Source organism: Leiobunum rupestre, chromosome 8, assembly GCF_980474605.1.
Source record: "Leiobunum rupestre chromosome 8, qqLeiRupe1.1.hap1, whole genome shotgun sequence".
Classification (NCBI taxonomy): Eukaryota; Metazoa; Arthropoda; class Arachnida; order Opiliones; family Sclerosomatidae; genus Leiobunum; species Leiobunum rupestre.
The window spans coordinates 49,313,324-49,335,338 of record NC_143391.1 but is presented as its reverse complement, the minus strand read 5'-3'; the positions used below and the strand labels follow the sequence as shown (position 1 = coordinate 49,335,338).

At 36.5% G+C, this 22,015-nt stretch overlaps 1 protein-coding gene across 1 annotated transcript in view; it reads right to left on the bottom strand.

Moving 5' to 3' along the window:
* sra (RRM_RCAN_like domain containing protein Sra) overlaps positions 1-15,249 on the bottom strand; it is a 67,543-nt gene extending 52,294 nt beyond the window's left edge. The window contains exon 1 of the mRNA XM_090155974.1: positions 14,900-15,249. Coding sequence (XP_090012100.1) covers positions 14,900-15,067 — 168 coding nt within the window. The 5' untranslated portion in view covers positions 15,068-15,249. The remainder of the gene's footprint in view (positions 1-14,899) is intronic.
* Between the last annotated feature and the right edge of the window lie 6,766 nt (positions 15,250-22,015).

Sequence of the window (22,015 nt, the reverse complement as noted above, 5' to 3'; positions counted from 1 at the left end):
AACTAGCCCACGACCGCGGAATCGGTGTACTAATGGGATTACGCGTAATCTTTGAAGTCCCTGCCTTTGACAGTGGGCCCTCAAGGGGTCGGAGTGTGCAATAACTGGTGGCTTTACCGGGGAGTCGGGGTCCGGCTCTTGTAACCCGTAAGGGCGGTGGCGCGCTGGGAGATGTTAGCTCCGTCCAAAGGGTCCTATCTCCGACTTCGGTCAGGTGTGGGCTGGATACTGGGCTTCGGCCCAGGCTAATGGAGAGGGGCCGGGCAAACTGGCCGCCTCGGCGGATTGAGTAGCCTGCTGTGGGGCTGCGGGCCTCCGTATGAGGGCACGGCGGACCCATCTCCCGGCCTTTTGGGCTCCCACCGGGATCTCCGGTGCCAGCTGTGCCGGGTTATGCGGGCTGCTGTGTGCCCGCCGTTCCCCTTTAGGAGCTCTTTCCAAAGGGTTTGGCTCACTACATTCCTGGGTAGGGTGTCGGCCGGAGTTGCTAGAGCATCCGTTCTCTATCCCACTGCTGTGTGCGAAGTGGCGGGCTGGTCGTCCCATTGTTGCACCTTCTGCTGGGTTGAGCGGCTTGCGTCGAGGGTGCGACCATCAGTAGTGGGGTTCTGCTACCCATGCTGGTTTTGTCACCTGTCCGGGCATGTGGACGCTGGCGTAGGGCATTCTGATGATAGGCCTCCGGTGGTGTGGTTCTTTTCTTACCGGTACACCGGGCTATAAATTCTGACAACACATGCCTTTGACAGTGCTAATCTAAGCGTAATCCGGTGTACAGACTTTCTAAGAGTGGTTAGCCCCTCGCCCACTACCGCCATTCTAGGTACGGGCAAAGTGAATTCCTTATTAAAAAGGGGATATTAAAACAGTATTTTTACGCTGGCACAAGAATTCATCGTGGAATTTAAATAACCCCTTTAAAAGTAAAAACCATGTAAGTTAAGTTACGTTTCTTTAGCTTTCAGGCGACTATTCCGAGATTGAAGAAACGAGTATCGCGTTCCCTGGCGGCGTTTCTCAGAAACTATTTTCGACATGCTAAATATTATCACCAATTTCGTTCAACAGAGTAAAGGCAAGTAGACGTTTTAGCGACAGCACTGGCGAGTTAGGTTGACCAGACGACTGCGAAACGCCGGGCAGCCCGCGAGTAGGCGCCGCTGGGAATCTCGGCTGCCTTTGACGGCGTTTCCATATCCACCCACGCGGAAATTATTTTTCAGCGGAACGCTTTTGAAGTCCGTGTTTACGCAGTTCCTCCGGTTGCAACATCAAATTCAATTTTAATAAACCTACATCAATCATCAACGGCAACTTGACTTGGCAGTGACGTCAACGTTACATTTACCAGATAATATAAATAGATCGTAACTTCGAAATTCCAGTTTGAACAAATTCAAGCTTAAAGATTTGTATTACATTCAACATTCGCGATTTACCAGGTTTAAGGGGGAAGACTACAGTGGCCATTGTCTACTTTCGCGATATTTCAATTTGAACTCTTTTAATTTTGTATTTTAACTTATAAAATTAATATTTAAGTGTAGAACATCCTCTTGTTTAGTGACTAAAATAATTTTGACAATTTTAAATTTAAAAGTAATTAAGTTATTACGTTTTAATTCGGACCCCCGGAGCTAAACAAGTTGGGCAAGCGCCCAACCTACCCTTTAGTTAGGACCTTTTATATCGTTAACTATTAACATTAGAATTATCAAAATTATTTTAAGCACTAGAGGAAGGTTCAGCCTAATAAGAAAAATACAACTCAAATATGTAATTGTTAAAACAGAAACGTTTAGCTTGAACGAAAAAGAGGGTTTTACTGTATTCTTCCCCCTTAACAAACTGATATAGCAAAATTCAGGGTTGCCACAATATCTTCAGATTCAAATTCCCGAACTTTTCCCTGATCTTTTGAGGTCAAAATGAGATCATTTTTAATTTATACTTTTATTAGAAGTTAATAGCTTCCTTTTAAATTATATTTTAGAACGAAGGTTTTAGCAAAATAACTATTTGAAATGCCACGAAAGCGATGGTGATTTTAGAATTTGCGTACGACCAGTAGTTACTTCGCTAGATCACTAGGAACAGGAATCCATACTTTTACTTGGAATGCTTATCGCGGAAGATTTTCGTGTCGATGTGGCTGACGGTTTTTTTGACGTCACTACGTTAACTTAACAAACAACAACGTGTGAGGGGAGCGCGCGCAGAGGGCATTTTTTATCTCGTAGGCGGGGCCAAAGCCGTCAGAGTGATCTTGCCATACGCGATACGCCAGGATAAGCATTACAAGTAAAGGTATGGATTACTGCTGGCTAGGAGCAACAAACACACAAGGAGAACGCAACCCGTCAAAAGTCGTGCATTTTCTCGCGTACATTTTTCATTGGTTAGACGCTTTGGCGCCTGCTGCCGTCGGAAGGGGAAAATCCCGAAATTGTCTTCCCCTTTCCGTAAAACGTTCTGTGTAAAGGCTCGTCCAATGAAATTTGTACACAACACTGCGTTAGCGTGTTTAAATACTAGCCGCGTTCTCGTTGTGTTTGTCGCTCCTAGCTGCTAGGTACGATCTAGTGTCAAATTTGGTATAAAATATCTCCAAAACCGTTTAAAGTTCATTAAAAATAATTTGTAAATCGGCTTTTTGGCCCAAAATTACCCTATCAACCAAATTTAGCGAAATCTAAGAGGGTAGGGTGGACACCTCTGGTTGATTTGTCATGGAAACTAAACTCGAACTTTTTTTGTGCCAAAATAAACTATATTTCAGTTTTAGATAAACAATAACCTTTTCGGCCAATTTTCTCAAATTTATCGTGAAATAATTTTTAAAAATGAAAAGAACTTGGATCAGTTGATACACTATTCGCGACCGAAAACTATCGATATGCCCCCTTTGGTTCGCCATCGAAACCTAGATAGGTAGCGGATAAAGGAGACGCTATGAGTAATTCCTAATCGTTATTCGCAAATTGGACTTTATAAATAATGATACTCGCATTAAAATATAATTTTTGCATCATTTGCTTACATTTTGATACTATTATTTAAGAAAAAACTATCTTATGACTTTTTATTTGTCTGTAGCAGACGCTTGATCATAGGTGCTACTTCGGAGAAGCTAGTGCCGTTACGCCACCTGGACTCGTTTCGCGAATAGTTAAAGACAGTGTTTAAAAAATCCCACTTTTTATTGGTTTATCTTTTATAATAAAATGTGAAATCAAGAAAATAATTCAAAAACTGAATACATCAAGTTGAGAAGATTTTTAACTTCATTTTAATACTCTACAAATCTGTTCTAAATCTTAAAGGAAAAGTCCAGGTTGGGTAAAACTTGGGTCTATTTTAAAGATCATGTTTAAATATACTCAAAAATATCAGTCGTAAAATTGTATCTTCTTTTAATGACGAGAAATTAATTTTTAAACGAGCGAAATTTACCGCCAAGCGAGCTGCCATTTTCTTTCGCCTTCCCGCCGCAGACCGCACGCGGAGCAAGCGCGCGCGGGGAACAGAGCGCTGTTAAAGCCTGTTATAGCGCGAACAGCGCGTGATTAAAGTCCTAAAACGTCACCCCGAAACAAAAAATGGCAGATCGCTTGGCGGTAAATTTCGCTCGTTTAAAAATTAATTTCTCGTCATTAAAAAAATATACAATTTTACGACTGATATTTTTGAGTTTATTTAAACATGATCTTTCAAATAGACCCAAGTTTTACCCAACCTGGACTTTTCCTTTAAACGTTTTATCTGCATAAATATAGGTTTAAATTGAATATAACCTCAGGTATTTAGTGTGGAACACCAACGTTTGCGGCTCTAGCCGCTCTTGCATTTGGCTTTTAAAATGTTTGGCGCCACTGTACAGGGAAATTTGAAAAATTGAAAGGGTCTTCCATAAAGATTGCTTTGCGGGTTATAGTCCCTTTAAGTTTTACATACTGTAAATAATTCATGGAAGTATATCATTTACCATTATTTTTCACTTTTTTCATTTTATACCATAACGTTAAATACCGCATTATTTACCACCTTGAAATACGACTTCGGAATCCTGGTTATAGAAATATTTTAAAAAGTTACATATTAAAGGGGAATTGTCACCGAAACCAAAATTTACGAGATTTTTTTAACAGAATGATAGAAAATATATGAATGATTATGTCCCTGAAATTCCATAGTTATTGGAAAAGTATTTAAAAAGTTACGCCACTTTTTCCGCAACCTACATCAAACGGCTCCAAAAACCTCAGAAATCGCGGTTGAACCTACGTGCAGCGCCAAAAGAATGAAGCGGCAAAAATTTGAGAAAGGGTGGCGTGTAAGGCATTTTAAAAACACGATAAACTACAATCTACGAGTATAACCAGGTTAAAAAACCAAGGAGAATGTCGTAGCAGACGGCAGTTCCGACCGAAAAACGATAAAACCGGGGAAAATAATATTTCGTTCACGAGATGGCGCTGCAGGTAGGTTCAACCAAGCGGTTCTGAGATTCTCGAGTCGGGGGGATAAAACACGAAATTTGTTTGCTAATAATAAATCAAATACTGGAAATTTAACATTAAATTTTTTGTATACCCATTTTCGGACGTCCTCTATCCATTTAAATGGTTTATAACCAATTTTAGGGTGGTGACAATTCCCCTTTAAGAAACAATATATCAGCGAAACTCATTGCAAATGCCTTACTTTTACAACTAGACTCCCCGCCCCGGTAAACGTTTGACTCTCCCCGTAAACTATAATTGGAACTATCAAACGTATTCTTTCAATTATCTTCTGTGAACAAGCTTGAGTGTGAATAAGGGCCCAGGCGTTCCCCGTACGCGTTCCACGGCTCTCATTTAATCTCCGCCTCTATTAACGCGATTATCTCTCGTCCTGGCGGCCTTGAGATTAAATGGACTTGACACATTAAACTTTTAACGAAATAAAATCGATAAATTTCCTGATGAAGTGCCTCGCCGCGTACACTCAATTAGCAAATTTTCGATTTTCAGATTGGCGCATTTACACGCTTCGAAAGCGCGGCAAGTATAGCTTTTCTAACTTTAGTCTCAGCGCATTTCGGCAGACAACCAAGTGTCCCGCTTGTGATCCAAAACAGAGTTTGCTACGCTATGGCATTTGAGAGATCCAAAAACCAACTTTGCTATCCTGCGCTTGAGAATTTCACCTTTGAAACCGAGTTTGCTATCCTACGCTTGAGAATTTCACCTTTGAAACCGAGTTTGCTATCCTACGCTTGAGAATTTCACCTTTGAAACCGAGTTTGCTATCCTACGCTTGAGAATTTCACCTTTGAAACCGAGTTTGCTATCCTACGCTTGAGAATTTCACCTTTGAAACCGAGTTTGCTATCCGACGCTTGAGAATTTCACCTTTGAAACCGAGTTTGCTATCCGACGCTTGAGAATTTCACCTTTGAAACCGAGTTTGCTATCCTACGCTTGAGAATTTCACCTTTGAAACCGAGTTTGCTATCCTACGCTTGAGAATTTCACCTTTGAAACCGAGTTTGCTATCCTACGCTTGAGAATTTCACCTTTGAAACCGAGTTTGCTATCCTACGCTTGAGAATTTCACCTTTGAAACCGAGTTTGCTATCCTACGCTTGAGAATTTCACCTTTGAAACCGAGTTTGCTATCCTACGCTTGAGAATTTCACCGAAAAAAACGTTTTTAAATATGATATACTAAATATCAGTTGATAGTTTTTATTGAATTAAAAAACCAAAATTAAAAATTACTAAAATATAAAGCGCAAAAAATTACGTAACAATATCAACCGCATTAGATTGCCATTTCGAATTTTAATATCACGTGGTACAAACGACCTTGCAAGACTCCCTCGGAGTCTCTCGAGCTGATTGATAATAAAAAGCACTATGGAAGGGTAACGAAAACCTGTCCTCTTAATTTACTGTCCATGCTTCAACGCTGTGAAATTTGAGCAATAATCAGATATCACGGACATTTAAGTACACAATTATCCGATGTATTGCACAGTTCATAGCTGGTTTCTTCTAACTTAACTTTTCGTACATATTATTCTCCACCCTTTTCGGCTTTCCGTTGCTATGCAACGCGTTTTGAAATTTTTAATGTTTAGGCTTAGTTTCTCTTTTAGATATAACAGTCGCCAGCCAGATTTCCCGCACGGTACTGATGAGTTCCAAATAGAACGAAACCGGTCTACCGTTGGAATTTCTGGCTATTTTATTTAGTTTTTATGTAGTTTTTTACTCTAAGATCTATTGGATCCGAGATTCGCGTATTAGTAAGTTTTTAAATTTGTTTAGGGTTTAGCTATTTTATCCCTTTTAATTATGGACTAATCTACTTATTCGCGTATTTTTTCATCCATTGCACAGTCCATAGGTGGTTTCTTCTAACTTAACTATCCGATGTATTATCTATATTTTAAATATTAAAATTAAACTTGAACTAATTTTGAATCATCTTGTACACTCTGTTTGAAAAGTCTTCGACAGCTGAAATTTTTGCCCTCTTTTTAATTCTGCTAGAAAACTATAATAGATAGTTCGATGAAACCAATTGCAACTTTTATTTATTTTCCAATATCTTTCGTTATTTATCGGTTTCGTCCGCCAAAAATTAATAGTTTGGCGGGAACCGTCAAAACTCATTTTTGACAACTGTTTAAATATTGGTTCTACGGCACTGACTCGCGCGTTTTTGAATTCACAATGGTCGATTCATATTTAGAAAGTGGAAAAATAATCCCTCTACAACCAACGGTTGAGAAGTTATAGCGTTTCCAAACTCTCCTCGAAACTAGGAAACACCTAAAATGCATCAAGCGATTATAAATAACGCAACTTCGACGACAATTTGGAAACGCGATAACTTCTCAACCGTTGGTTGTAGAGGGATAATTTTTCCACTTTCTAAATATGAACCGACCATTGTGAATTCAAAAACGCGCGAGTCAGTGCCGTAGAACCAATATTTAAACAGTTGTCAAAAATGAGTTTTGACGGTTCCCGCCAAACTATTAATTTTTGGCGGACGAAACCGATAAATAACGAAAGATATTGGAAAATAAATAAAAGTTGCAATTGGTTTCATCAATCTATCTCTTATAGTTTTCTAGCAGAATTAAAAAGAGGGCAAAAATTTCAGCTGTCGAAGACTTTTCAAACAGAGTGTACATTAACTTTATAAACCCAAAAGGAATTTCGTTGAAAATGAATTTTTCGCGTAATATGGTTTTGTAAATAAGGTAGCGAAACGCGAACACGTGAATTTAAAATTATTTTTAGACATAACGAATTTTTCGAGTTCCCTGGTTTCGGAAATAAGGTTAGATGGCGCCGGTATCAATTGGTCCGAAATTCAAATATGACAATAGTGCGTACGCGGGTTGTGGGGTGTCGCGAATTGGCCAGAAATCTCAATTAAAATTAAAATTTCTCAATGCAACCGAAAACGTAGTTCAGAAATGATCAGTCCTAACTTAAAATATAATATTCAAACAAGTCGGTTTCAATTTAAACAAACTATTTAAAATTTAATATCGACAAAAATCACTAAAATGGGCAAATAATAAACTTGTGGGCCCCCGATCTCCAACATGAACTCAACATGAACGCGCCCAGCAAAATTTAAAAAAAAAGAGTCTATATTATATCATTCTTCGTTCAAAAATGTAAGGCTTCCCTTTTCAGCGGTAGAATACGATCTGGTTAAGCCACAATCGCTACTGAGATCGGGCTGCCTGGCGGCTGGTTGGAAACGTCGTGGTCAATTCGGGGATTACGTCCCAGACAACCCGGATATTCCGTATTTTAGTATGAATTGCCAACAATAGATGGCAGACAAGTCTTCTCGCTCAAGTGTTTCTGGGAGGTGCTTCCTTTTAGGTGACCAGGGTTGCCACAATATTTTCCCGGTTTTCCCTGACCATTTTCAGGCCAAAATTAGACAATATTTATATTTTACTTTTATCAGAAGTTAATAAATTGTATTCAACCTATATTTCAGTACTAAGGTTATTGCAACATAAAAAAATTAGCAAAACGTTTAAGGAGCTAAATAACAATCACAGAATTTGTCAGAAAACTTACCCTCAAAAAGTGTATTTTTTTTTAAATTTCCTGACTTTTTACAATATTTTTAGATTTCCTGACTTTTTACAATATTTTTTAATTTCCTGACTTTTTACAATATTTTTAAATTTCCTGACTTTTTACAATATTTTTAAATTCCCTGACGTTTTACAATATTATTAAATTCCCTGACTTTTTACAATATTTTTAGATTTCCTGACTTTTTACAATATTTTTAGATTTCCTGACTTTTTACAATATTTTTTAATTTCCTGACTTTTTACAATATTTTTTAATTTCCTGACTTTTTACAATATTTTTAAATTTCCTGACTTTTTACAATATTTTTAAATTTCCTGACTTTTTACAATATTTTTAAATTTCCTGACTTTTTACAATATTTTTAAATTTCCTGACTTTTTACAATATTTTTAAATTTCCTGACTTTTTACAATATTTTTAAATTTCCTGACTTTTTACAATATTTTTAAATTCCCTGACTTTTTACAATATTTTTAAATTCCCTGACTTTTTACAATATTTTTAAATTCCCTGACTTTTTACAATATTTTTAAATTCCCTGACTTTTTACAATATTTTTAAATTCCCTGACTTTTTACAATATTTTTAGATTTCCTGACTTTTTACAATATTTTTAGATTTCCTGACTTTTTACAATATTTTTAGATTTCCTGACTTTTTACAATATTTTTTAATTTCCTGACTTTTTACAATATTTTTAAATTTCCTGACTTTTTACAATATTTTTAAATTCCCTGACGTTTTACAATATTATTAAATTCCCTGACTTTTTACAATATTTTTAGATTTCCTGACTTTTTACAATATTTTTAGATTTCCTGACTTTTTACAATATTTTTTAATTTCCTGACTTTTTACAATATTTTTTAATTTCCTGACTTTTTACAATATTTTTAAATTTCCTGACTTTTTACAATATTTTTAAATTTCCTGACTTTTTACAATATTTTTAAATTTCCTGACTTTTTACAATATTTTTAAATTTCCTGACTTTTTACAATATTTTTAAATTTCCTGACTTTTTACAATATTTTTAAATTTCCTGACTTTTTACAATATTTTTAAATTCCCTGACTTTTTACAATATTTTTAAATTCCCTGACTTTTTACAATATTTTTAAATTCCCTGACTTTTTACAATATTTTTAAATTCCCTGACTTTTTACAATATTTTTAAATTCCCTGACTTTTTACAATATTTTTAAATTCCCTGACTTTTTACAATATTTTTAAATTCCCTGACTTTTTACAATATTTTTAAATTCCCTGACTTTCTACAATATTTTTAAATTCCCTGACTTTGTAGGCCCATTTCAAATTTCCCTGACTTTTACCGAGGGGCTAACCACTCTTAGAAAGTCTGTACACCGGACTACGCTTAGATTACCACTGCCAAAGGCAGGGACTTCAAAGATTACGCGTAGTCCCATTAGTACAGTCAAAGGTACGGCTCTGTACACCGATTATGCGGAGTGATCAGCCCCTCGACTTTTACCTGACATTTTTGGATCATTTTTAAAATCCCTGACTTTTACCTGACTTTCTAGGTCCATTAAAATTCCCTAACCTTCCCTTGACTGTTTAGTCCAATTTAAACTTGGGAGGAGTGGGAGAGAAACAACGAACAGACGACGTTATGACGTAGAGGAAGTGAGTTTTCATAAGAGAGCCCGTAGGTATTTTCAGCCCAGCGCCATTGGAATTCGCTCTACGTCTCGCGATTCAAGCGAGGTACGATTTCAAAAGGGCCAATTTATTTACCTCGTAAACGAACTACTAAACGCCATATTTCGAAGCGAGAAATTACATTGCACAACGACCGCCTAGGGGGGGGGGGGGAGGGGGGATTCTTCTATAAATAGAAGGTCACACGTCACTGATTACGTTGGAGAGCGTGAGTGTATGAAGGGAGCGCGAATGCCATTTGCTCACCTCTAACAATTCGAGGACCCCTCACGCTAGAAAGGGACGAACACCTCTACATAGCTTTTCCCTGAGTGTTGTAGTTAATTCACAGTAAGTCGAATAAAATTTAACAAATGATTAATAAAATGTATTAATAATTAATTTTAATTTTAATTTACGTTAATCATAAAACAATTGCACTAAAGGAAAGATATTGATAGATAAATTTAAAAATTAACTTAAAATTTACATCGTATGAAGCTCTATCTTTTAAAACCTTAATGGCTTAACGCGTACCCAGAATGTTTTAACGTATACTATAAACATAATTAAATCATGTGACTTAGCCCAAAATCAGGATCATGAGTCAGAATGATTCAGTTAAGCCAAAAACCTCGATAATTAAGTTAAACCAAAAACCTCGATAATTAAGTTAAACCAAAAACCTTGATAATTAAGCTAAACCAAAAACCTTGATAATTAAGTTAAGCCAAAAACGCTGAATAAGTTAAGCCAAAAAACTCCGATGATTAAGTTAAGCCAAAAAACGATGATTAAGTTAAGCCCAAATCGTGATGATTAATTGCAGCCAAAAAAACCGAGGATTAAGTTAAGGCAAAAAACGGTGATTAATTTAAGGCAAAAAACGGTGATTAATTTAAGCCAAAACCCCCGACGATTAAGTAAAGACCAAATCGTAATGATCAATTTAAGATCAAATCGTGATGATCAATTTAAGCCAAAAACTCCGATGATTAAGTTAAGCCAAAAAACGGCGATTAAGTTAAGCCAAAAACTCCGATGATTAAGTGTAGCCAAAAATCACAATGGTTATGGTTAATCATAGCCTAATAAATCCTACTAATATATGAGACGATAGCGAGTAGTCCATTTACATCTTAACTAGTCCCCAAATGCGACTGAGTGGCTGTAGTTTTTAAAAGTGAATCATTCCCAGGTGGGGGAGGGTGAAGTCGGAGTGGGGGGGCGGCGTACGTCATTAGTGGCGTCACGAGGCGGCGTGCCAGCGCACTGATGACGACGCGCGATGTCACCCCTCCGCTTTCTCCTGGTCACGATAAAAAAGCGCAACAAAACGTCAGAGAGCTATTAATAAATACGGCTGCGACACTGTATTGATAAAAAGGAACTTCGTGACGTCAAAGCACGTACTGAAAATTCTCGCCGCCCAAGTCGTGAGAAATTAACGCTGACAATTGCATCTCGCAAATGGAACCTGCCAAAACAGCTGCATCGTGTAAATATTGAATATTATTTACATAACGCTACGACCTCTCGCGTTAAGGAAAGATTCCACTGAAATATTCAACGCGTCTTATCTTAAAGAACCCTATAATATAAACTTAAAGTCGTCTAAATTTAGCGTAAGTAACATAAGTGTATTATTATTTTTCCCGTAAGCCTATCAGTTCCCTAAACTTCCACGAGTGGTCAGACCTTCCGAAAAATTCGTTACACTCAACGAAATTTCCAAAATCCTCAAAACAAAAGCGAAAATTATTATTTTTTTTAAATATAGGGTTTTTAACAAATCTACAAAATTGACAATTCCAATTAAAAAGACCAAAAAAAACAAAGATTCTTCCCAAAAAACAAATCGGATTTTATTTTTTTAAATACCTACATTTTGGAAAATTCACAAATATCGTAAATGTTTTTGAATGTCCGATATCCGGCTAAATGTTTACTGAAAGTCTTTGTTTGGTTGCATTCAGATTTAAGTCATTAAAGGTGATAAAACCTCAACGCGTTATTTATGGAAGACCACTAACAGTTTGAGCATGAACTAGCGAGTCTAGCATTGCCAGGTCTTGAAAATTTTATTATCGTAACATGGGCAAAAAAATTATCGATTTCAGAAAAAAATATCGTACGCCTGAGAATTGGCGGTAAATTTGAATTTTGTGGGTACAATTGTTGATTTTATAAAATGTCTTTACGCTTGCCCATCTTGTTGAAATATTGCCCTGGAATAGTTCAGCCAATGCCTAAGGATGAGTTCATAAACTCTTTAATGCGAGAGAAAACGGATCCACAGCTGAAGCGGGGAGGCAACATTTCAACAAGATGGCCAAGGTTATTTTATAAAAAGAACTATTGACGTTAAACGCGAGAAATCAATTTTCAATTAACGCTTAAATGAAAACCAAAGTCTAATGTTAAAAAGTTTTAACCGGTTTGAAACTAAATTAAACAATTATCGTACATTATCGTACATGCAGTCTGAATATTCAAAAATAGCGTACTATATAATACGATTTACAAATCATCTTAAGGCTCTAGATTATCGACGTGTTAATTATCGAACAACTGGCAATGCTGCAAGAACTCCTTAACTAGCGGCAGAAATAACTAAAGTCATATAACGAAGCGGCCAATCATGGATTAAACACTAAAGGATGTTCCACGGGCGAAAAAACACACAAATGCCCTGTCACGTCGCCACCTAGCGGCGCGAGTCCGAAAAACCGGAAACTTATTTTTATATCCGCTCTATCCAGGGGCAAACAAACCCACGTGCTTTTAAATAAATAATGGTATCGAAAAAATAGCAGACGAATTCTAAAAATCACGGTATAAAAGTCCCAAAAAAAACAGATGGCGCTACAAACTCATATCCGGTGCCCCCGGATAGAAGAAAAACAAAAATAACACCTAGCTAACGAGGACTTTGCCTTAGGCCCGTGCTACATCCTTTAGTGTTGGGCCAATATTGGAATTTATGTTGGTGTGGAAAATACCCGCGGTTCTATTCCCTTTAAGCCTAACACGCACGCGCTCTGGGCCTCGTCGTCATAGCGCTCGCTATGACGTCAATTCTACGTCACTCGGCACCAGTGTTGATAAAAATCCACCTTTTTGGAGAAAAGTCCAGGCCAGGGGCAAATTGGCCAAAAGTGGCTCATAAAGAAAAATTGCATTTCAAAGCTTAACAAAGTAATTGGAATTAAATTTCTAAGAAGTTTATTGTAAAAATGTCTTAGTTAACACTGAACTTACAAAGTTAGAATTAATTATTCCAAAAAAAAGAACAGAATTAATCAGAATCTGACTATTCCAATGCATATATATTTGCCTCAAGTAGCCCAAATCTGAAATTTCTGTGTTTAAATATTTTTTATTATTATTTAATAATTGGTTTGAGGTAAAAATATTTATTGGCCACTAAATTCACTTTTGTCCAGCTGGCATTTTCCACCTCGGAACAATGCTCCGCACATTGCATTGCTGTCAGTAATCCATATTTGAAAAAGTAGCCACTAGTCGTTTAGTTGTTCTTTAGTGTTGTAAGTCGGAAAATTTTCATTCCATAAATCTAATATATTTTTAGCAAATTTAAATAAAGCGGCATTTTCGCCTAATTTTTTCGAATCTGAAAGTAAAACTAAACCTCTAGACTAGTTTATACTGATTAATAATGTAACACTGATTTATGTTTTGTAGTATGTTTACTGATATTAGACATTTTACATCGATAAAAATTCAAAAACATTAAAAACCCTTAAAAAGTATAATGTTTCAATTTTTAATTTTTCCGCATTTTATTTTTTTGGAAAATTAACAACACTATTTTTTTTACTTATAATCACATTTCTACATTCAAAAATCCGATAACACTTCGATAAATATCCTGACGAAGTGAGCTTTCGATTTTTTGGCGTCACTAGGAAAATCTAATTAAGTAACCCGCTGACACACTTATGTACTTATGACATAACGTACTTAATAATAATAATAATAATAATAATAGCTGAGTTAACCCAACTATCGCTGCAATTTATTTTCGAAAACACATGACAAGGGCTCCCACCAAAATCTGAAAAAAATAGTAAAATAGGGCATTTTTCTGGCTAGAAATAGGGTGAAATAGGAACCAAATAGGGACCATTTAAATAAACCAAAATAAGTTCTTTCTTTAAACTTTTAAAAGTAGCAAATTTTTAAAAATGACTTAGTTTTAATTTTAAAAAATGTTTCATCACAAAAATTGCTTACATTTAATTTCTAAAACAACCATAGACGTGAATCAATACAATTCTGGTTCAATATTTTAAGCCGATGGTACTTTTCACCAAATGTACTAGAAATAGGGTGATTTAGTGACTTCGAAAAAAAGTAGGGGCTTTTACGTATTTTAGGGACCTGATGGGAGTCCTGCATGACGATAAATACAATCAGGAGCGCCCCTATTGGCTAACTTCAGTACTAAAAGAACAAACATGCTTTATAAAAATTACCCCCCCCTCTAGATACCCCCTCTGAATGTGGACATAGTCTGTCATCCCCGAAGCTCGATATTAGTACATCTATACTTGCGTAAAGAAAGCTATGAAACGAATGTAAATTTTTTAATTGTGTTTAATTTTAGTAAGCGGAATGAATTTTTCTATAATTTCACGAACTCCTCTTACGTATATTTTAACTTCTTGAATAAAAGGCGTTAAGTTGTGTCCCGTATATAATAGTGAAACATAAATATTAAATTATAGATGTTTTATTATTCAATGATACGATTTTATCATTTTAACCCATAATAAGAAAGGTAACTGCTGTTTGGTTCAATTCAAAACTTATCAACAAAGCCCCGATATAAATACTAATTCAAAATATTTAGCCTTATTCGATAAACACGTAATTCTCCCTCCTAAACTGTTTAGCGAAAAACAATTTATTCCGTAAACGGGGATTTACGCCAACAATAACGTTCTAGCGTGGCACCCGTACCTGACTCAGTTTTCTAGGTAACCCAGATTACGATAAAGCTTCAGCTCTTATCAACAAACAATAGAGAAGACCGGATAAACAAATCGTTTTAGAAGTAATGAAATCAAGAAGTATCTAACCTTTTGTTCTTCATCGCCGAAGATAACGGAATCGAGGTTGGTGATGATCAGAGACGTGGGCAGATCGGAGGTATCGGCCAGTTCGTCGCTGATTTCGTCTTCGGTTTCGACCGAATTTCCCAGATTTCTTTCTTCCATCATTTTTTCAAGGTTAGCGAATAGTCTCATTATTGACTAGGTGACCGTAGTACGTTCTATAAGCACTGACATCCAAACGAAATAATCACAAAACCACTCAAACAATCGAGAAATAACCGCGACAGTAAAAGCGACAGCGGCGGGATTCTAACCTCCTGTCATCCGCCATCTTACAAATGGCCCGAAGCAGCGACAACGCAGCCGGCGACAGCTGGCGGTGAGATGAGGAAAAAGAGAAAACGACGCGATTCGATTTCTACCGACTCGCGAACCCTGGCGGCGCGAATCGATACTGCTCGAAAAAGAGGTCGCGTTCGAAGGCGACGTATGACCCAGCTCAAATACTCTTTCCGCTTTCCAACACTCATTTTTAATGTTTTTTTCACTCAGCGTCAACATTTAGTTCAATAAATATTATCAGAAGGGTATAACACATCTTGTGGCGAACTATGCATATTCCTATACCACTAATGATATTCGCATGAAACAACCTGTTTTTACACACAATCCAAAGGGATTGGTGTGTATTGGTTTCACGTACAGTGTAGCCGATGCCGCCGTGTCGTACATAAATCTTTAAAAATTATTGTTATAAATTTCAACGATACTACATTTACTGGCCTCGGTATCCCAATATAAATCAAGTTAATCATTTTTCCATTTTAGTGATTTTGTCGATTTTCACCTTAAAATCTACATACTTTTTTAAATTAGGAGCGATTTTTGGCCATATTAATTTTAAATCTCATTATTTTTTAAATTGAAACTGACTTATTTGAATATTATATTTTTAGTTAGGACTGATCATTTCTGAACTACCTTCAGTTGCATTAAGAAATTTTAATTTAAATTGAGATTTCTGGCCAATTCGCGGGACCCCACAACCCACCTAAGCACTATTTTAATATTTGAATTTCGTACCAATTGATACCGGCGCCATCTAACCTTATTTCCGAAACCAGGTAACTCGAAAAATTCGGTTTGTCTAAAAATAATTTAAATTCACGTGTTCGCGTTTCACTACCTTATTTCCAAAACCAGGTAACTCGAAAAATTTGGTTTGTCCAAAATTTAATTTAAATTAACGTGTTCGCGTTCCTCAACCTTATTTCCAAAACCAGGTAACTCGAAAAATTATTTTTCGATTAAATTACAAGATGATTGGAAATTTGTTCAAATTTAAATTAAATATATAGTTAATACATCGGGAGGATTGTGTGTCCTTAAATGTTCGTGGGGGTAATTCGTTATTAAATACGAAATAACCTAGAAAAAATTCACAAAGTTTGGATATTTGGGGACCTTTTTAGATTTCGCGGCACTCTTTCACGTGAGTCGGCTCCACGTTTTCCCGCATGAGCTACCACGCCATCTTGAAAAATGGCGGCTCAAATCCATAAAAACTGCTAAAGCATTTTTCGTATTAAAGATACAAACTCCGGACTTGCACCTTTCAATTTCAAAAGATATTTTACACATGAAAAGAATTTCCTGATGTTAAAGAACTATTTAAGTATCAGGGATATTAATAATTTTCAACCCCAACACGAAAGTCCCGATGTTTAAAAAGCTAAGTATGCTTAATTTAACAAAATTGAATTAAGGAGGTTTAGGTTTCCTTTCCACATAACTCTCAAATAGCAAACAGTTCCCCAGTTGCCGTCTTAAATTATTAATCTTCTATTGTGTCCAATTGTAATAGTTAGTGTTAACTCATGAAGGGCTTGCCACCACCATCCTGCGCATTATAACCCGGCCACTTGCTTTAAAGATCACTAACAAGGAGGTGTTTATTGCCGATTTAGTTCAAAGTCGGCCGTAATGTGGACCTATATGAGATATGAAATTTCCCAAAAGCAGACGTTGCACTACCCATTCGATTTGCCATGGCAACCGAAAATGTTTTTGACCACTTACAACCAAAATAAGATTTTTCCCTTATTTTACCAAACATTTGTTACACATTTACCCTAAAAATGTTTCAATTTACCCAAACTTGATGAAATTTACCTAAATGTGGTCCAAATTACACATTTCGAGATTCTCAAAATTTTTCAAAATTTTCGTGAAACCGAGAAAATCCCATGCTTTTTTAAATGGAGATTTTATTGTTTTAAGTGATCAAAAACATTTTCTGTTGCTATAGCAAAACGAATGGCTAGTGCAACGTCTCCTTTTGGGAAATTTCATATCTCATATAGGTCTACATTACGCCCGACTTTGAACAAAATCGGCAATAAACACCTCGGGTACTCTCCTTGTAAATGACTTGGGCCTAAGGTATAGTGCCTTGGGTATTAGCCTAGCTTATTACTATTATTATTATTATTAAATTCAATATGACTAACTTTGATATTTCATTAGGCGTTTAAGTTTTTAGCTCTGAACAAATTTAAGTTCCACCATATTACCCGAAGTACATAAAAACTTCTGAAAGATAAGGATCCATTACCCTATACTGCTAAAAGTTATTCGTTTGAATCATAGACCTTCTAAGACTTTCTTTGGCGTACGTTGCGGAAGATTTTATGGCGTGTAGCCCAATACATTGGCCAGTGATTTACGAAAACTATTACAACGATAAATATGAAGTTTATAACTATATAAATAAATATACCTACCCGGTTTAATTTAGACATTTTTTGTCTAATTGGATACTTCATTTGTAGGATATATATTATATACTTCTGGCTATACCTCCACGTTTTGTTTGAACAAAACATAACTTGGGGAAAATGTGAAACCCTTTGACATATTTTTAAGGGGAGGGGTTAAATATAAGATTAAAATTTTGCGCTCAATTCAATCAATATTTTTTGAACCGAGTTCTATCGCTGTATGCGTTTTCATTTTTTACTTTTTCATCGATAAACGACCTTTTCCTACATTAAATCCCTTTATTATTGATTTCAATTCGTATATGAAAACGAAAAATAAACAATTTTCGTGACATCAGATCGATTGCGAGAGTGAATGTTTCGCGAAAACAACCACCCTTCACACTCGACCTAAATACAAAGCATAAATATCAAAAAAAAATTAAGAACTACAAAATCCACACAAGTCGGACCCCTAGGTTACCACGTCCAAATTTAGGCATTTTTCTTTAATTTCACAACAGCAGACGTTATGTTATAGACGTTACCTCGGAATAGTGAGATATGATTCGTCCAGTGCTAACAGATAAATTATATTCGTCTGATACACATCATGATAAGCGTCCCGAATGAACAATAATCCCAGAATCTTAAAAACTATATTTTGATAAATATACCTCGTGCAATTTATCTTTTTATAAGTTATTAGAAAACGGTCTAGTACTATCATGAAGCAACCGTGGTGCCATCTCTAGATTCATTGCTGAACTAATAATTAGCAACGTTAGAGGGTCCTTAGAGGGATTATATGTAGTCTGCTAAAGTAGTCGACCGGCCACGAATCTAGATTCTAGAGATGGCGTTAGTGTAATATAATTTCGTCCGCTATGAATGTCAAAACTCAGGTGATATTTTTATACTGTTCCTAAAGATGCTTGCTGTGACCCTGTGTGATAAAACTGTACCAATTCACCTGATATTAAATTTGTTACTAGAAATTTTTTAACATTTCAATAATTACTTATTTTCTAAGTGTTTATGCGAATGTCTTTGCTCAAAAGTCCTACAATGAAAACGAAATTTCATAATAGAAGCCGTAGAACTCACCTTCCGACAAAGGAAATTACGACACCTATTGAGCCATCAACGTACTACACTAGAACATAAGTATATGTATTTGTACCCCGCTGCTCCGCCTTAAGCACTACAGCGGCCACCAAAACAACCAGCCCCGGACAAAAGTGCGCTTTGCGAAACAACGTTCGGCCAGTGAGACAGCCATTTTGACCGCCTCACATATAGCAAACAAACGCCCTCATCACGGCCCAACAAAAGGCGACACCATGGGCTGCCCGAGACCCACCCTCGCACAGCTGAGGACTAGAGTGGCTTCCTCTTCCACTGCAAACTACCCTCCTTAGTAGGTCACAGAATGACGAGTGTGGAACACCCATGAGGTTCCAGTGACCCAGCGCCCCGATCACATTACCTTGAGAGCCGGGTATGGAGCCCCCCACAGGCTCCAGTGACCCCATCACACCACTAGATAGGGACAGTCGCTTGATTGAATCCTTTTTACACACAATCCTTAGGGATTTGTGTGTATTGCGATCACCTACTGTGTAGGCGCCGCCGCCGCTGCCGTACACACGATTGCTCGCGGTACGTTAGTGGTACAAAGGCGATTGATATATCAATCGATAGGCACTATTATAGCTAGGAGTACTAAATACATATATATTCCCCTAAGGAGTCTGTCATTCTATTGGGTGATAAAATCGTCGTTCGTCTGCTGCAGCAGCTGCGGGTGCTTGTTTGACACCTGTATATTTTTTACTCTTTAATAAGGTATAGGGAAATTAATAGTGTAAATTTTTAATGTAGGGGATTTCTAGGTGTAGATAAAAACTTTCGAACTTATTTGGATCAATTAATTGAAAGGGTGAGTTATACTTACAAATAAAATTACTGCATGTTAAGGCCTTTGCTGTATTGTTTTAGATAATGATATGAAGTAAAAATGTAATATTAGCTAAGGCTTTCTATTATTTTGAAACTAATTGTGATATAGCTAATTAAATAATTACTATTAATTACAGAAAGAATGGTGGCAACGAAGCACTGCCTATATCCAGGTTGTCATAACGATACGCGGCACAACTTTAAACCTCACATGAAGGGAATATTTTTTTTAAGGTTTCCAAAGGAAACAAACATAAACAAATGTTTAAATTGGTTAAAATCGAGGGGCTAACCACTCTTAGAAAGTCTGTACACCGGATTACGCTTAGATTAGCACTGCCAAAGGCAGGGACTTCAAAGATTACGCGGAGTGATCAGCCCCTCGGTTAAAATTGTGTGGTAAATCACCTAACACAGAAAATGTCAAACCACACTGGTATGTTTGCTCAAAACATTTTGTAGGAGGAAACGGTCCAACTGCATTTAACTCAGATCCGTTACCTTGCGTTGGTATTAATGAAAGTGATGACACTCAGTTTTTCAATGATTGCCTACAATTGGGTTGGTCTGTTGGAAAACTAGACGATGGAATTTCTTTCTCAAAAATTTGCAAAGTCAAGTTGCTCGTACAACTAGTTAAAAAACAGACATCAGAACTGAAAATTAGGGTGTTGGGAAATGACACATTTTTTAGTGAACAACATTTTGTTTGGGATTCAGTGCCAAAAACAACCAGTACTAATAGTGATGTTCTTAAAGTTCTTCAAAAATTATCAGTTTCATATTTGTACCGGAAATCCTGAAACTAATTTGAAAGACATTTTTCGTGCTATCCCTGATAATCGCCTGAAGACTGGAAAGGAATGTGTAAATGGTATATGTACTAGTATACGATCAATAATGTGCTCTGGTTTTGTACCACTTGGATTGAGAAGAAATAGATGTGTACCGTGTACGCGCTACAGAAAATACCTTCAATATTCAAAAAACAATAAACACAGAATGGAACAAGGGCTCATTAGGAAAAAAGTGAGACCGAAATTGAAAAGAAATACAGAATTTTTTTCATCTAAAGCTGTTGATGAAGAGTCATTTGTAAAAATATTTGAGGAACAGAAATTGAGAAATTCAAAAGCTAAAAATAAGCATGGCTACAAATGGCATCATGACTTAATTGAATGGTGTCAGTTTCTGAAAAACAAGTCTTCATCAAGTTACGAAATAATGAGGAAATCTGGAATTATGACTTTACCTCAAAGAAACATTGTCCAAGCACACAAAACCCTGTGTCAAATCTGGCTTTACGAATGAAATTTTTTTGGATCTCAAAGAACTTTTAAATGAAATTGGAACTGAAGAATATCGAAAATGTGTGTGTTTAATGTGGTATGAAGTTAAAATCAAGGAACATGTAGATTATGACCATAACACAAGCGGTTTTATTGGGCTTCTTTCGGAAAATGGTGAAACACCCAAGTTGGCGACACATGTGTTTCAATTAATGGTGCGTGGCATAGCTTCCAATTTAAAATTTCCACTGGCTTACTTTCCTACTACCACTTTTACCGCTAATGAAATATTTGAAGTAATTTGGGAGGTAGTCGAGAAGCTTGAAGCCATTGGGGCTAAAGTAATAGCTTTAGTCTGCGATGGTGCGGCTACCAATAGAAAGTGTTATGAAAAATGTTCCCCTACAAAAAAGAACCAAATTGGATACAGTGTTAGAAACAAATATGCCATGGATGAATGCCGAGATATCTATTTAGTTACTGATGTGCCACATTTAATAAAAACTGTAAGAAATTGTTTCAGTAACAGCGAGTACCATTTACAAACCAGAAGTATGTGGAAAAATGGAAAAAAAATAATATGGCCCCATATAGTAGACTTATATAAGAAGATTCATCAAGACAAATTTAAAGTTGCAAGAAAACTAGAATTCGAGCATGTGTTTCTTAACACATTTTCTAAAATGAGAACTAAACTAGCTACTCAAGTATTAAGTAATTCTGTTGCAGCAGCTTTAGAATTGGATTTAGAAAAAAAAGAAGAGTTAACCAAAACGATAAAATTCATTAAAACCTTCAAAGTGGAAATAATGATAACGCTGCATCAGTGGCGGCTTAAGAAGGCTGGGTCCCCGGGGCGGAATTGCAGAAGTTTTTCATGGGTCCTTGCACCCCCTCCCTCGAGCTGCTCCAATGGCACCCCTGGCTACCCTGGTAACCGGACCGCCCCCCTCGCCCCCCCCCCCTTAGGCCGCCACTGCGCTGCGTATGTATCAATGGATGACCCACGACTAAAGGTTGGTTTTTGTTTTATTATTTTAGCAACATACGAAAGGGCATAAACATTGTTAATATTATTTTTAGTGGTTAGAAGATTTACCCAAGTATCTCAAAGAGTGGGAAGAAGACGA